Consider the following 17167-nt stretch of genomic DNA (forward strand, 5'->3'; position numbering starts at 1 on the left):
CCTTTCTGCACAAGCACAACTCCCCAGGCCACTTCTAGACTAGGCTTATGCTTGGCTGCTGTACTCCACACTCTGGCAAACTTGCAGACTGGATTATTCCAACTAGGGTTGTCAAAGAAATCTGTAGAAAGTTGACCTGGGGTTGTATCAAACTAAGTTCTGCTAGTAACAACAACAACAATTTATTATTTATATGCTGCCCATCTGACTAGGTTGCACCAGCCACTCTTGGCAGCTTCTAACAATTTAAAACAGGCACCCCCAAACTCGGCCCTCCAGCTGTTTTGGGACTACAGTTCCCATCATCCCTGACCACTGGTCCTGTTAGCTAGGGATGATGGGAGTTACAGTTCCCAAACAGCTGAGTTTGAGGATGCCTGATTTAAAACATCAAACCCACAAACAGGTCCTGAGCATAAGAGCATTCTCCCCTCCTATGATTTGTAGCAACTGGTATTCAGAAGCATTACTGTCTCTGGCCATGGAGGCACAGCACAGCCAAGTAAGTCACATCCATCCATTTCAGTGGGTCTACTGTAAGTAGGACTGAGTTGGGTTCAGGCCGTGGATGCAATATTCCCTTTTTTCACAGTCAGGAATGGGACCCCTTCCTGTGGATTCTTGGCAGTATTTGAAAACATGTTTCCCCTGAGTCCTCTCCAGGGTGAACATAACTGGCTCTTTCTCCTTGCCCTGACAGGACTTGTTTTCCATACAGCTGACCATCTTCGTTGCCCTTCCTCTGAACCCATTGCAATTTGTCTGTATTCTTCTTAAAATGGTGGTCAGTATCTTACTGTACTCCCTCCTCACTCTGTGTTCCTAGAGGGTGGCCACGTAGATTTCGATGACTTTGTGGAGCTGATGGGACCAAAGCTTCTGGCAGAGACGGCAGACATGATTGGGGTCAAGGAGCTACGCGATGCCTTCAGGGAGGTGAGAACCAGATTGTGCAGCCCCTTCAGTGTGTTGCAAACTATCTACAAGTCCAAGGTGGTATACAGCTTGGGATCAGGATACCTGAAATATCATCTAGCTCCTCATATGCACAACCCATCTCTGTATCCTGCAAATGGATCAGGCATCCTGCTTCCCACACTAGCCAATCAGATGCCTTGTGGAAGCTCACAGGCAGGGAATAAAGGTAAATCCCTGAGGTGGGATGAGGCCAAATGGGACTCATCTAGTCCAGCATTCTGTTATCTCAGTGGCCTGCTAGATGCCCTGACTGGAAATCCAGAAGCAGGACCCGAGCACAGCAGGAACTCTTGTAATTCCTAGTTACTTGTAATTCTCAGCCACTGGTATTCAGAAGCACACTGCCTCCAACATACGTAGCCATCATGGCTCGTGGCCATGGAGAGCCATGGATTTCTCCAAGGACCCCTCCAGACACTCCTTTTTTTGTATGCATTCCTGATTTGTGTTCCTGGTGACATCAGGGCAGTTATGTGTGATCCCACTCTCAATACTTTTGCAAAATTTTCAGGATGCACATATAGCTTTGCTTTCAGTCAGTGCATGTCCTATAACTTCCTGCTGAAAGCCTGTAACTTTCCTTACCACAAATGTTTGGGGAGCATTTGTCCCACATTTGTTGTGCTATACTGCAAGGGTGCATCCCAGATGGCAAAAGTGCAGTACAGTGGTACCTCGGGTTAGGAACTTAACTTGTTCTGGAGGTCAGTTCATAACCTGAAACTGTTCTTAACCTGAAGCACCACTTTAGCTAATGGGGCCTCCCATTGCTGCTGCGTGATTTCTGTTCTTATCCTGAAGCAAAGTTCTTAACCCGAGATACTATTTCTGGGTTAGTGGAGTCTGTAACCTGAAGCATCTGTAACCTGAAGCGTCTGTAACCCGAGGTACCACTGTAATGGGGAAGCATCTCAGAACAACTAATAAAGCTGAATTGCATGTGGGCAGTCTAATATAAATCAAAATGTGAGTTTTAATCTTCCTCTGTGCCCTCCTCCAGATATTGCTAGACTTCTCACCATCCAGAACATTTAGCAGAGCTTGGTGGGAGCTGGGGGAGGGTGGGGGTGGACAGGTTCCTCCCTACCTTTGCAATGCACCTTTAAAGTGTTTTTCACAAAAGGCAGGATATAAATAACTTAAAGCAAAAAGCAGAGATACCAGTCTGGTTTCAATCAGGTGATGTTCTTGCCAGAGTGGCTCAAGAGGTGAGAAAAGACATTGGAAACTGTGGAGATGAGAGGGGTGGGTCCTGAGAAATCTGACCAGTTCCATCCTAACAGTCCCTGACATCTGTTGCTACCTTGCAGTTCGACACAAACGGTGATGGAGAGATCAGCACCAATGAACTACGAGAAGCAATGAAGAAGCTGCTCGGGCAGCAAGTGGGGCACCGGGACATAGAAGATATAATAAGGGACGTCGACCTGAATGGAGACGGACGAGTGGATTTTGAAGGTGAGAGAGAGTGAGTGAGGGGTTTCCCACTGGACAAGTAGCAGATCTGCACCTGGTTCCAATGAAGGGCATGCCCAACGTGAGTCATGAACTAGCTGGACTCAGAGGAGTGGTAGCAGGCACCAGCTGGGTAAACCTCAAGGGAATGCCCTCCTACTGCAACCAACTGCCCTCCCCCCCAGTTTCCCAGGATCAGAAGAGGCATGAAGAGGGTGGAGCAGAGACAGACCTGTTGACTGAGTCTCAAATTGCTTGAGAAGGAACCAGGGGATGAGGAGGCTGAGGCATCTATGGGAAGGCAGGGGCCTTCAGTCCTCACAACTGCCTCATTGGGGCAAGATCTACCAGGAAGAGTTGCTGTGCTCGTTAAGCCTGGCCTCCTGAGCTATTTGTTTCTTTGAATAAAGAGTCAGCTTCACTGTGAGTTATTACTGACCTGCTCCTGGCACTCACCTGACAATACGTCCCGTCAGGAATTGTCCTTGCAGGAAACATTGGAGGCAGGCAAAAGCACTCAATAATGGTGCGGAGCAGGGCCTTAGGGAGAGTCCTGAGGGCCAGAAAGAGAGGCTTGGAGGAACACATCCTGGATATTTGTGGCCAGGCGACCTCTGCCCATTGGGGATCTCCTAAACTTGTGAAAAGTGTTTCATGCCATGGACATTTGGACCTCCAACAGCAAGCCTGGATCTAACAATAAAACACACATACAGTGTAAACCTGATCCTTAAGGGGGCATGCAACCCCCTGCAGAAAGGGCCAAATCCACTCCCTGGTCAGGCAAACCGTTCTTCCACAGAACCTCCTTTAGCTTTTTGGCTCTCATGCATCTGTGACCAATCTCAACTGAGTTGGTTCATAATGTCAACATTTCTAAGAAGCTGCTATCTGGAAGCTGGTGAAGACCAAAGGAAGATATTTTTTATTTTATTTTTAAATGTCCTGAATAATATTCAGTGCTTGAAGCAGCAGGTGATTGATTATTCATTATCACTATTCCTGCACAGCCCTCAGATCATCTAGTGCTTTACAGCTGCCTTCTCCAACCTGATGCCCTCCAGATGTCTTGAACTGCAACTCCTATCAGACCCTAGTATGGCCATTTGATGCTGGGGCTGGTAAGAGCACACACTGTGCTGACTGAGGCTGACGGGAGCTGTAGCCGAAATATATGGAGGCACCAGGTTGGCGGAGGCTGGTGTAGGCAGTGGTGGTTGGTGCCCAACAGTAGGTGGCACCAGAGACTGGTAGGGCCAACAGTAGGTGGCACCAGAGCCTATGATAGTTAAGTGATTCTAGTTGTTTTACAAGGGGCAACACTGAGACTAAGGAGGAGGAGGAAGCTGACAAACAGGGTCACCACCTGACTTAGTTGCAAGAAGGCAGGCAGCTGGAAGAATGTCTGGGCAGACTGAGACTAGCAAAGCAGTGCCTTACTTGCCCTAATCGACCAGCATCCTGACTCAGTATAAGGCCACTTTCTACGCACCTTCCTTCTCTATTGACACATCCGTACCATAAGTTTAAAGCAAATGACACCCCCAGAGAATCCTGGGAACTGTAGTTTGTTAGGAGTGCTGGAAATTGTAGCACTGTGAAGGATAGGGCTGGGCGAAAACTGGTTTTCAACATTGATTTATCACCAGCTAAACATTGTGATATATCAATATATCATGATGAATGAAATAAAGATGGAGATATGTAGAGGCATTGGCAGGCTTCATGGTTTTTCCTGCATCGTGATTTTTGCTCTTGTGATTCGCTGCCTGCTACAGGAAGCAGGGGAGAACTGAGCCAGCAGAGTTAACAGGGGCTGCAGGAATCGCGAGAAGCATTGACTGGCTTCAGAGTTTCCCCCACACTGTGATTTTTGCATAGCATGCATGCACATCATGATTTGCGATATATTGCCAGGTCAAAAATTATGAAACTGATATCAAAATATGGACTTCAAACCAGTTTTGGATGACATATCTCATCATCCTAGTGAGGAATGCACTACAGTTCCCAGTATTACTGGGGAAAGCTAGGACTGTTGAAGTGCTACATTAATGTGTTTTAAACGTATGATGTGGATCTTTTTTCCTTTTTCTCTTTCCTTCTTGCCTGCAGAGTTTGTCAGGATGATGTCCCGCTGAGTATGGTTCTTGGGCTGAAAATGAATCAGCAGCTGAGGGAAGACGAGGACCTGAATGGAGCGCCCAGCCCCAATGTTCCTATGCAAAGGCTGACGCACTGGCTGCGCTCGAGACAGTGCAAGACGCCAACCTGCCTCTCTGACCCAAAGTGGCCCTGATGCTCCTTCACCCTTCCACACTGTGAAAAAAGACAATCTCCAGCAACTGGAAGCGTTCCTGGGTGACGCTGGGCTCCAGGACCAGCCACGTTTGCAAGCGAAGGTGACAACTCTTTCCCTGCCTTGACTCTTCCGGCAAGCACTGCAAAGGTGAAAGAGAAGGAAGGGGTTCTCTCAAACTGGTGGCTTATGGCAAAAAGCCACCTGGGATTGGTGCCTGCCACGGATTGCACTCTTTTCCTTGGTGAACTGACTGTGTATTGGCCTCATGCCTCCTTGTGTTGTTAATCATCTGTGTTGAGTTATTTATAGCCTCCCCGGAATGTTCTTGTGTCTCCCTGCGGTTATGTTAATGAGAGCAAATATATCTTTGAAATGCAAAACATAAATAACAAGAGCAAGACTTTGGTAGGCCTGGCTCTTCTGTGGGAGGAGGAGAGGTGGCTTGAGGCAGTGGGGATGGCGACAGCGATGGAGCCGGCCCTACCATTAGACAACTGCTTGAGACAGCAGGTGCGAGGAGCAGGAGGAGGAGGAGGAAAGCCTCGTTGGCTCTGTCCTATCTCCATTGTCAGAGGCAGTAAAAGCCCCCAATGCTAATCCTGGGAATCCCAGGTGGAAGAGTGCTGTTTTGCTCAGGTTCCATTTGCAAGACATCTGGCTGGCCACTCCGAGAACAGGAGGCTGGACTCCATGGACCACTGACCAGATCCATCAGGGCTCCACTGATGAGGAAAAGGCAGCCCCTCCCCATCTGTTCCTCTTTATCCCTCTGTTGAAACCCAGAGCTGTGTGTGCCGCACAAACTAACCAATAGCCCTTAGGTGCCGTGGAGGATGCTCGCTTTGCTAGTGCCGAAGAGAGAATCAGCTGCTAGTCCACTTGGCTTCTGTACATCAAAATGGGGGGAAAGGGTACTAACATGTCCTTTGCCTCACTGGCTGCATCCACACCATATATTTAAAGCACACACACACACACACACACACACCCAAAAAATCATGGGAACTGTAGTTTCCTTCTCACAGAGCTACAATTCCAAGCACCCTTAAACTACAGTTTCTGGGATTCTTTTGAATTATTTCCACTACAGTTTCTGAGGAATGGGTGGGGCAGAAGTTCTGTCTGAAACCAGCAAGCTTGATGCCAGGGGTCACATTTCCAAGGCAGCCTTAGAGCCTGGCATAATCAAAGTAAATTCCAGCAGTCACAGCTATCACTTGCCTGATGCCACAGATAGAAGAGGAAGCATGTTAGCACACGTTGATCTCTTGTCCATTCTAGTGGCAGTCACAACACACCAGGCAGCACAATCCTGAGCATATATCCTTAGAAGAACTGTCTATTGCAGGGGTCGCTAACCAGCAGCCTGGGGGCCTGATCCAGCCCTCTAAGTAAACCTCTAGACCCCATAGGGTTTGGTGGCAGCAGAACAAAGTGAGGGGGAGGGAAGCAGACACAGAGCTACAGTGTATAAACTATAGTTCCCAGGATTTATTGCAGAGACACATGGGGAGATGTGCTTTAAGTCTTTCCCACCTGACACTGTAAGGTACATCTTGGGTTTCTAGTAGGGGGGAAACCAATCACTGAGTAGATCTGACAAGCATGAGGTCTGCCCATGCCTGCCCTGGGCCAATGATCTTTTCAGCTGGTGGATTAGAACCCACAGACGGGTCTCAGCTTAACCTAAGCTCAGTCACAGCCTCCGCATGGAAATATATGGTTTTTAAAAAGCAATGAATTAAGAAGCAAGTCCTCAAATGAACGTTTGGACTAAAAGTGGGTCCCAGGTGTGAGGAAGCTGAGGCACTTCAGGTTCCAGAGGGCCTGTCAGCAAGATACCTTCCATGGACCCCTTTGCTAAGTGAGCCTAACCGCTCCTCAGGGTGTTGTAATCACCAGTTGTTGTTGCTGCTGCTGCTTCTCCTCCTGATCATCATTGGTACTACTTGCTTGCTTGCCAGGCAGAGCCCAGTGAGTCAGCAAGCAGACCAGGGGCATCTTCTGACCCTCCTTCTTTCACCACTGCTGCAGTCTGGGTCAGAGTAAGAGTAAGAAGTGAATGAACCAAGCAAGCAGGCTGAGAGGGGTGGAGGGGAGGAGCAGGATCCTGTCAGCAGGTCCTGCTGCTGGGGTGTAAGCCCTCCTGGCAGGTGCTAGACCATGCTGAGCCTTGATGCCAGCCCAACTATTGGGCAAAAAAGATGACAGCCCTCTACCTCCAACATGGATCAAGGAGCTCCTGGGCCTTTTCTTTCTAAACTAGAAATCCCTGGTTATGCAGGTAAGAGGCTCCAACTCCTGGCTGATATTTCCTACCCTTTTCTAACAAACTGTGGTTAAGGAGGAACTACCAGAACAGTTTGCAATATTCTAAATGCAGCAGAGTCCCACCCCACGTTCTTTCTGATGGTACAATAACTGAAAAAGGGGTGGGGAAACCATAACTGAGTTGATTGAAGATATGCCCTGCAGCTCTTACATATGTCATGAAACTGTCTTCTTGTGGAGCTGATCATCGGCCCAGCTAACCTTGTATTGTCTGCTCGCTAGAGCAGTGGTTTCCAAGCTTTTTCAAGCCGCTGCCACCTTGGTTCCATAAGCTCATCCCCAGTGCCCTCTATTCAGTGCTCTTTTTGGGGGAGGGGGACACGCCAGTACTCACCATGAAGTTGTTACAGTAAATGCCACGCTTTGAACATTGGGAGGGTGATGTGCTAGTGCTGTGTACCCTTGAGTACCCCCAGAAAAAAAGCACTGCCTCTACCTTACCCTATGAAAAATATTATCCAGAACAACAGTAGGCATGACCCACTAAGGAAGATAATTGCACCATAATATCCAAAACAACAACAATGAATGCACATTTATTCAAAATCCAATTCCACAAAACTGACAAACTTCATCCAGTGATTTTCAAAGTCTGAAAGCCATTTACACCTCCAGAACTCTGCTGCCACCTCCCTTATCACCTCCCTAGGTAGCGCCACCGCTCCCTGGGAATGCAAATACTGCCCACTTGGGGAACCCCCGCTCTAGATGTATTTATTATTATTACTTTGATTTATTACGCACCCTTCACGCCGAGGTCCCGCAACAGGTCGCAACAAATAAAAATGCAATATTAAAAACAGTTTGAAACAAATCAGAATAACAAGAACAGGATGGGTCTTAAAATACACCTCTCTAGTGGGAAAGGCCAGCAGAAAGAGGTTTGTTTTCAGCTGTTGACAAAAGCTGTACTTTGAAGGCACCCGATGCACCTCTGGGGGGAGAGCATTGCACAACTAACGGGGTGGCACAGAGGGCCACTAGCCCTTAAGATTCTGAGGACAGTGGAGCAACCAAGAGGCCCCCTCCGTAGCAAGCACATCCCTGACTGTTGCTGGCGAGGGATGATGGGAGTTGTAGTCCAAAACATCTGGAAGGCACTAAGCTAGCGAAGGCTGGTTTACTCGGAGCAGCAGCAACTCTCCTTGGACTGACTCAGCCAGGTATCGTCCTCAGCTGCAACCCTTTTAGGTGCTGATACCACTGGGCCTGCTGGCCTTCAAGGACGCGCTCTACTTCCAACATACATTATAAAGCACAGTTCACATCCACTGGTGGTGCAGCCACCCAGCCCTCCTGTACCTGCCCAAGTATCATTGGACCAGCCTTAGCCAAAATGGGAATAAGCCAGAGTGTGAGAGTTGCCCTACCATTCTGCAGACCAAAGGATGGCTTCCTTCTCTGTATAACTCAGTCTCCGGAAGCCAAATTCAGCAGGAGAGAGGCTGTTTTCTTGTACAGGCAGGTTCAGGGATTAAACCTTCAATCTAATAATCTCATTGCAGGGATTATTCCTCTGCTTTCATCTCCCGGCCAGCACTGGGAGAGATTCCAAGCTGCCCTGCAGACAATACACAAGCGGAGCAAGGATCCGCCCAGCTAGGCAGCTCAGCATGCAAGCGCCGTGTCTCCATACTAGTGTGACTTGCCCCCATGGTTCTGCCTTTAGCTATGTGCTGCAGCTAGGAGTGCAGCCAGGAAAGTTTGGACCCTGGTCTTAACAACCTGATGGTGCCTCCTTCAGACAGCTGTGTGTATTAGTTGTGAGATGCACATAAGAAACACTTCTTTTGCCACCCTGCTGCCATTCCAAACTTTATGCCTGCTTTTACTTTCCTGATAGGTTAGAGCAGGAGTGGGGAACCTTTTTTTAGCTCAAGGGCCACATTGTGCTCTAAACAACCTTCTGGGAGGCATATACAAGTGGCAGGTGGGGCCAGAGGTAAAAGTGGGTGGAGTAACGGATGTAAATTTTACCTTTGTGGAGAACGCTGATTCCTACACAGATTTTCACTCCCTCCATTCAGGCAAACAAGAGGTATTAGCAGAGCTCAATGACACAGTCTACCTAGTTAGGCAAAACCACTCAGGGCCAGTGAGGGGTTTGGTTATGGCTGTGGAGAGTGCTGAAGGCCTATAGAGAAACCGGGAGGGCCAGATTTGGTCCTCAGGCCTGTGGTTCCCCTTATCTCTCTCTCTCTCTCTCTCTCTCTCTCTCTCTCACTCACACACACACGCACACACACACAGAGAGAGAGAGAGAGAGATGCCTCCCAAAGCAGTTTGCCAACCCTGATGAAAATAAAAAGAAATACTCTTGGAGCATGTGCAATATTGCATTTTAAACTCATTCACCATCATGACTGCAGGAGTAAGACGGTGTTTGGTTCTGCTGCCCTGATGTTAAACCCATTTATTTGGGGATTCACACCATTTTGTTATAGAAAAGGCTAATATATTTTTAAAGATAAAAACCATGGTTTGCACCCAATGTTAGTCGAACTCAGAGTAGACCCACTGAATGGACATGGTTAACTTAGATCCATTACTTTCAATCTGACTTCTGTTGCTGCAGCTCTTCGTGGTACCCACAGTCCTTGTCTCTCAGCGGACCTCTTTCTACCGGTGTTAACACAAAGCAGTGGACCTTTTCTAAAGGGCATGCTGGCTGGGCTGAGTTGTAGTCAAAAGCATCTGGAAAGCAGTAGGTTGGCCAAGGCTGGTCTGGTGAAACAAGCTGCCTGGGAACCTGGTGGACTCTCCTCCATTAGAAGGGGTTTTTTAGGGGGTTGGCTGGCCACTTATTTGATGCTGTTGCAGTGTAAACCAGTATGGTGCAGTGGTTTGGGTGCTGGGTGAGGGCTTGGCAGACCAGAGTTCAAATCCCCACTCAGCCATGAATCTCACTAGGTAGGTGACCTTCTCTCAGCCTCACCTATCTCAAGGATAAACCAGCATCCTCTTCTCCCACTGGCCAAGCAGATGCCGCAAAGGAAAACCAGAAAGGAGGACCCAAGCATAACTGACTGGGGAACCCTCTTCATGCAAAGCTTGTGTATACCACGAAACCACAATAATAGAATCATAGAACTGTAGAGTTGGGAGGTTCCCTGAAGGTCATTTGGCCCAACCACCTTTGATGGGAGGCCCATAAGCAGGAACTGAGCTCATCAGCACTCTGCCCCTCCTGTGGCTTCCCACAACTGGTTTTCAGAACCGTTACGGTCTCCAACAATGGAGTCAGAGCATAACCATGGTGACTGCTAACCACTGATAGCCGATAGCCTTTTCCTCCATGACTATGTCCTCTTTTAAAGGCATCCATGTGGGTGGTCCTTACTGCCTCCTGTGGGAGCAAATTCCATAGCTTAACTCTGTGAAGAACTTTCTCATCTGTCCTGGATCTCACATCATTCATCTTCACTGAACGCCTGTGAGTTCTAATGTTATGAGAGAAGGAGAAAGACTTTTCTCTAACTTCTTTCTGCATGCCATGTGTGGTTTTATAAACTTCTATCAACTTGTAAAGAAATGGGCAGAGAGCTACGTTTGTCACCTTGAGCTGCTTGCAGGAAATATGAAATATAAAGATAACAACAGCTATAACACCAACAATAGATTACAAAATACAAATAAATTTTTTTAAAAAAAACAAAATAAAATGTCCAGTTCTGGTAGAGGGCTAACTTTTGAGATGGCTTTCAGCTATGATTCTATGACTCATGCTGATTTAACCACAGTGGTGCAAGATCAGGAACAGAGGCCTCTGAGCCTTTCACTTGTAGGTCACTAGCACAAATCCAGAGGAGCTAAGGCGATGCGGTGGCTAAGCATGTTAGCAATAAACAGGATACAGAGGTGCTGTGTAGTGTGCAGTGCTGATAGTTCAACATTCAGAGTGACTGGCAGCATTTGAAGAAGAAGAAGAAGAGTTCAGATTTGATATCCTGCTTTATCACTACCCGGAGGAGTCTCAAAGCAGCTAACATTCTCCTTTCCCTTCTTCCCCCGCAACAAACACTCTGTGAGGTGAGTGGGGCTGAGAGACTTCAAAGAAGTGTGACTAGCCCAAGGTCACACAGCGGCTGCATGTGGAGGAGCGGGGAAGTGAACCCGGTTCACCAGTTTACGAGTCTACGGCTCTTAAACACTACACCACACTGGCTCACTCACCGTGACCCTGCAGGTTTGGTTGCTGTACCCCGAATCCCCAGCCGCCTGCATGGCCAATGGTCAGGGATCATGAGTGTTGTATTCCAGCAGCATGCACAGGGACACATTGTCTAGTAGTCTGTGCAGGAGGCTACACCGCTGACAAGCTCTGTTGCAGACTTGGTCGCTCTCCTGGTGAATCCCAGCATCAGTTCCACCACCTCTTCCTTAAGCTGATAGGCTGCGATGGGCTTGGCTCCCATTCACAGGGACACAGACAATTTAGGCATCGAAAAACAATGGAGAGAAACACCATCACTTATTACTGATGCCCACATATTAAGCTGCTGTTCAAAGCACAGCTGCAGTGACCCACTGAAAAGGTGGCAACCCGTTTACAGCTCCCAAGTTGCTGGCAGGTAATTTGGATACTTTAGACCTCACAGGAAGCTGCCTTATACAGCTGGTCCATTCAGCTCAGTACTTTCTATGCTGATTGGCAGTGGTTCTTTGGGATTTTGGGCAAGGAGCCCTACCTGCCATTGGGAATTGGGACCTTCTGCAGTGCAGATGCTCTACCACTGAGCTATGGCACCTGCCCAAGAGCGTCTATTATGTCAAAATGTGGACCATTATTGAGAGGGCAGTGAAAGAGCTTTGTTTCAGCTGCAAAGTTGTTCCTGCTGCTGTTATTATATTAATTTTATTTATGCATCACACTTAAAGAGCCTTGGGTATTGCAAAGGATGAACAACCAGAATCACATCACTGATTTAACACAAACACAGCACGAAAATATTCATCAAGTAACTGTCCTACATAACACACGTTTGAGCTGCTCCTTCACCCTGGGGGACCGCTGGGGCTTAATTTCCCTTTCTCAGCTAATAACTTGTTCCACTGACCTGTCACCCCAGCCGCGTTTAAGTGCTTCAAAGCCCCGTGGCCGACCTGGACTAGTCACAGCTTAAACTGAGAAATCTTCAGGGATTAGTGAGGATTGGCTGTAATCAGTGCAAATGAGCCCTAACAAGGCCTGCCTCTGGCCAGCCGGCCTGAGATTTTTTGCTGCCTGAGATGGTGCCACCTTCATTCCACGCGGAGAAACTGGTGACACGGGCAGCTGAGCCTTATTTCAACACTGGCAAAGGGGCAGCAGAACATAGGAAGAGCCTGCTGGATCATCTAGTCCAGCATCCTGTTCTCACAGTGCCCAATCAGATGCCTCTGGTAAACCAGTAACCAGAATCCGAGCACAAAAGCAATGTCCCCTCCTGTGGTTTCCAGCAACTGGAAATCAGAAGCATAACTGATTCTGAACATGGAGGTAACACATAGGCGCCAGGGCTAGTAGCCATGGATAGCCTTCTCCTCCATAAATTTGTCTAATCCTCTTTTTAGAGTCATCCAAGTTGGTAGCCATCACTGCCTTCTGTAGGGTGAAGCAGTCCTTCCTTTTGTCAATCTTGCAACATTCAGCGTAATTAGATGTCCACAAGTTCTAGCCCAGGGGTCTGCAACCCTTAAGACAAAAAGAGCCACTTGGACCCGTTTCCGAAGGGGAAAAAAACTGGGATCCGCAAAACTCGTCATTATAAACATAACTTTTTTGTCACTTTTTAAAAATTATTTCTTTGTTTGACCCCTCAGAATTACTCCTCCTCATAGAAATGAACGTTAAATTAACAAATTACCTTTTTGTGTGCGTGTGTTCTTCACTCCCCTTCAAAACAGTGACCAGCGTACATGCCCCCTTTCAATGCAGTGACCAGCGTACATGCCCCTTACAATGTAGCGGGCGGGTGGGCGGGAAGGTGACGTCAGGATGGTGCGTGACTAATGCACGCACCGCCCCCATGCGATGTCACAGCCAGTACAGCGCCCGCCACAGTGGAGAGTGTCGGGGCGCACAATGCTCCCCTCGCTAGTATCTGCCCCGGAGCCGCGGCAAGGGTGTAAAAGAGCCACATGCGGCTCCGGAGCCGCGGGTTGCAGACCCCTGTTCTAGCCCTAGGAGAGAGGGAGAGTCACTGCCAGTTATTGTAGACAAAACTGTTATAGATTTTTTGGGGGGTGGGATCCCACTAAACCCTATAAATTAATAAATGTGGAATTTGGAATGTGAAGGGAGAAATAGAAGCTGCATGTGCAAAATGACCTAGTCAAGCCAGGGTCATTAAGAAACAATACAGGGCAACTGAGAGCCATTGGAAATGCAAGGAAATGCAGGGAACCCCCTTGCCCTGAGGTGTGAACAGAGACTGGGAGTTTGTAAGTAACTGAGTGTGAGGTGACAGGAAAAGAGAGTTCCTTAGTAGGGCGTTCTGGGAAGAAGAAGGAAGAAGAAAGACTGGGCTCCATCTTGGGCAGGCTGGCTGAAGGCTGGCTGCACTGCTGTAGGAGACAAGCCCCTCTTGAAAGGACCATGCTGTAAGATCTGGACTCCCTCCATGAAGAATGAAGGTGTAAATAGGTGAATAAACCATATTTCTTAAAGCTACGACAGTCTCCGCTGTGTCTCAGTTCTGCAAAGGAACACAGACCCTGGGTGACTGTCTGAAACCCCCTATGGCCTCTTGCTACCGCTCGGCAGAGAGTGGGAGGCACCCAACTTTTGTAACAATACTGAGCGAGGTGAACAAAAGGTCTGATTCAGTAAAAAGCAGCCTCCTGTGCTCCTGCATACATTCTTGGTTGCTTTAATAATTTTAAAAGATGTTCTAGTGACCAGTAGTAGCTCCTGAGTGTCTATGTCAGAATATGTGCTGGTTGCCAGGTCTGTCTGCTGCTGTCCCCATAAAATGCTGTTATTTGGGCTGTCATTTGTGTAGGGGCTGGGCTGTGGGGCCATGGAATTCTACCAATGAATGCCTGATACCTGGAAGATCTTTTTTTTTTTAAAGCCTGCAACTCTGCCACCTTCACCGGGGTCCGAAATCTGTCTCGCTGTAGGTCTCCCTCCTTCTGGGGATGAGTGTGCTTTGACTAACTTTGTACCAGGATCTGAGCAAACCTGGAGGGGCTTGCTTCTGCAAACTTGAGCCAGTATGACATGGGTTTTGCTGCACATACTAGGCTATGCAAGACTGCTTTAGGACCATCTTCTTTGGAGGTTGATCGCTTGCTTGATTAAAAACAACAACATGCCTTGAACAAGTGATTGCTAAAGCCTTTCTTCCGAAATCTGCAGAGGGCATGGAGCGATCGAGTGGGATTTATAACTCCACAGCGCCACCAAGCACCCAATCTGTGCATTTCGAGTACCGGCTGCCCAAATTGAATGAAAAGGTACATTAGGGAACGCTCTCCTACATTCCTTACAAATGCTTTGGCTCTTGTGGAGGCTTCCTTTCACTAAAGCGACTCAGCTTTTAGGGCATTCCCCGCAGACTTTGGAAATGCTGCTGAATAATTTACTGGAGAGTCTGAAAAGTCAAAGATCAAACACCTCTTTGAAACCAGAATGTCACTGAAGGAAGCATTAAGTGCACTGCTTCACTTTCCACTCTCACCTCCCAACTTCCCTTCCCTCTTAATTGGCTGCCCACCACCACCAAAAGAACCGAATAAGTTCACTGGAAGAAGGGCCTGATTGGGCTTGAGTTAGCCTATGGATCACCTTGTCTGCTGAAGCAGGGAGAGAAGTGCATAGTTTGAAAGTACCTGCCGCAGCAACACCTTCGCTGATGCTAAGCAGGCCTGGGTCTGATCAGTGCCTGGATGGGAGACCTGTCTGGGGACCCAGTGTGAGGCTGGCTTGAATTCCGCTGCAGAAAGATGGGGTGCAAATAAATAAAAAGACATCCCAAGGCACTATTTCCCTAATGTGGAACTCCCTCCTCATGGAGGTGCATTTGACACCTTCGTTATGCAGCATCCAGTGGATGTTGAATATGCCTTTGGCACTAGAGGTGCATATTTTTAGGACCCACCTTAGTTTTGTTATTGTGAGTTGTTTTAAACTTTTTTGAAATTGTGTTTTAATGTTCTAACCAGTCCTAGGACCTTAGGGTGAAGGGTGGTTAATTGATCATAATCCTCTTGATGTACAATATATTTTATTCTGATCTTTTCCCAGTGGCAGGAACATAGGGGGGTGGGTCTTATCACTGAGTAGACATGTATAGGATTGCAGTATCATTCCACTGTTATCCACTGTTTAGTAGCTGTAAAAACAGAGGCTCCATCCAGGGCTGTCTTAAGAATATGTGGAACCAGACTGCAAAGATCTGCCTGGCGCCCCCCCCCCCGATTGCCCAGTCCCAGGTGCGCAGGAGAGCGGAGCCGGCCAGCTGCCTCAGTGTCTCGCTGGCTCGGTCACCCCCGAATTCGCGGCACAGATGAAATAACCCAAACATCATGAACCTTCTGCTTGTTTCTTTCTCAGAGAAGCTTCCAGAACCCCCTTGAATTAATCAGAATAGGAAATATATCTACACATCAGATCAATGCTTTCTGCACTAAGTCTGCAAACTGGCATCTTACTTTAACAAGAGTTTGCAGACTGCCAAGTGGCCGTGGAGCTATCAAGAAAGGCAGGAGACAGATCACCTTGATGTGAATCGGTTGGGGGCTTTTCCAGTCCCTCTCCAGGGTTTCGGTTTTCCAGCAATTTAATTTTTTATGAAATTTATGTCAGAAGCTACAGTAGCAAATACTTTTTCCTTTGGCTATTAACTAGTGATGAACAAACCAAAAACACCCAAACTGAAACACAGGGAAAATCTATACCCAGCCTGTCAATTCGTTATACGGCTTTTCTACTTATTCAGAGATGGTGGAAAGAAATGATTTTGTCGCCTGAGAAAAATACTATCATAAATGGGGGCTTATGTTTTCCTCTGAGCTTGCTTAAATCTGTGTTTGAACTATAATAAGAACTATTGGAATATATTTATTTATATCCTGCATTTTACTGATAAAATAAGAACAGCTAAAACATATTGTGGGGGGGGGCAACAATCATTGAAAAACAATTAAGTATTAATAAAATTAAAACTGTTTAAGATCTATTTAAAACATACAGAAAATCACAACAAAAACAGCAAGGCACCAGCCTCCTCATTAAAAGCAGAAGGAAACAAGGAGGACAACAAGGAGGGAGCCAGTCTAACATCTCTAGGGATTTGCCAAGTCTGGAAGCAGCCACAGAGAAGGCTCTCTCCCGCATCCCTACCAAATGTGCATGTGAGAAGGGACTCCCCCCCAAATCTCTGAGTCTCAGCATGTTTTTATGAAGGAATATGGTCATTCAGATAGCTTGGACCAAAGTCATGCAGGGCTTTACAGGTCATAACCAGCATTTTGAATTGTGCCAGAAAACAGACCAGTAGGCAGTGGAGCTGCTGTAACCAGTGCCAGTCAACAATCTGTCTACAGCTCTCTGAGCTAATTTGAAGTTTCTGAGCACTTTTTAAAGGCAGCCCCACATTACAGCAATCCAAATGCGATGGAACTAAGATCTGTGTCACTGTGGCCAAATCAGGCATCTGGAGAAACAGGCACAGCTGGCGCACTAGCTTTAACTGTGCAAATGCACTCCTGGCCAACACAGCGACCTGGGCATCCAGACTCCGAACTGAGTCCGGCACACCCAAACTGCAAGCCTGTGTATTCAGGGGGAACACTACCTCATCTAGCACAGGCTGAATCCCTATTCCCTGGTCTGCCTACCAAACGACCAAGAGCACCTCCGTCTTGTCTGGATTAAGTTTAAATTTGTTTACTCCCATCCAGGCCATTATTAATAGTCAACACTGGTTTGGAACTGAGACAGCTTCCTTGGATTTAGAGCAGGGTATCATCAGCGCACTGGTGACACCGAACCCCGAAACTTCAGACCACCTCTCCCAGTGGTTTCATGTGGATGTTAAATAGCATGGGGGACTGAACACAACCCTGAGGCAAGATGCAGGCAAGCTACCAAGATGTCAAACAGGAGTCCCCCAG

General features: G+C 47.6%; 2 protein-coding genes across 11 annotated transcripts in view; one reads left to right on the forward strand and one right to left on the reverse strand.

The window, feature by feature from the left end:
- The window catches only part of CABP1 (calcium binding protein 1), a 74940-nt gene extending 69805 nt beyond the window's left edge, over positions 1-5135 (forward strand). For all 8 annotated transcript variants that reach the window (XM_082203363.1, XM_082203360.1, XM_082203365.1 and 5 more), the window contains 3 exons: positions 827-936; positions 2289-2436; positions 4549-5135. In XM_082203363.1, the coding sequence (XP_082059489.1) occupies positions 827-936; positions 2289-2436; positions 4549-4574 (284 nt within the window). In that variant the 3' untranslated portion in view covers positions 4575-5135. The remainder of the gene's footprint in view (positions 1-826; positions 937-2288; positions 2437-4548) is intronic.
- The window catches only part of LOC309521117 (uncharacterized protein), a 184987-nt gene that overhangs the window by 12360 nt on the left and 155460 nt on the right, over positions 1-17167 (reverse strand). The window lies entirely within an intron of this gene.

This window comes from Podarcis vaucheri (genome assembly GCF_965113315.1).
Source record: "Podarcis vaucheri genome assembly, chromosome: 16".
NCBI classification, from domain to species: domain Eukaryota; kingdom Metazoa; phylum Chordata; class Lepidosauria; order Squamata; family Lacertidae; genus Podarcis; species Podarcis vaucheri.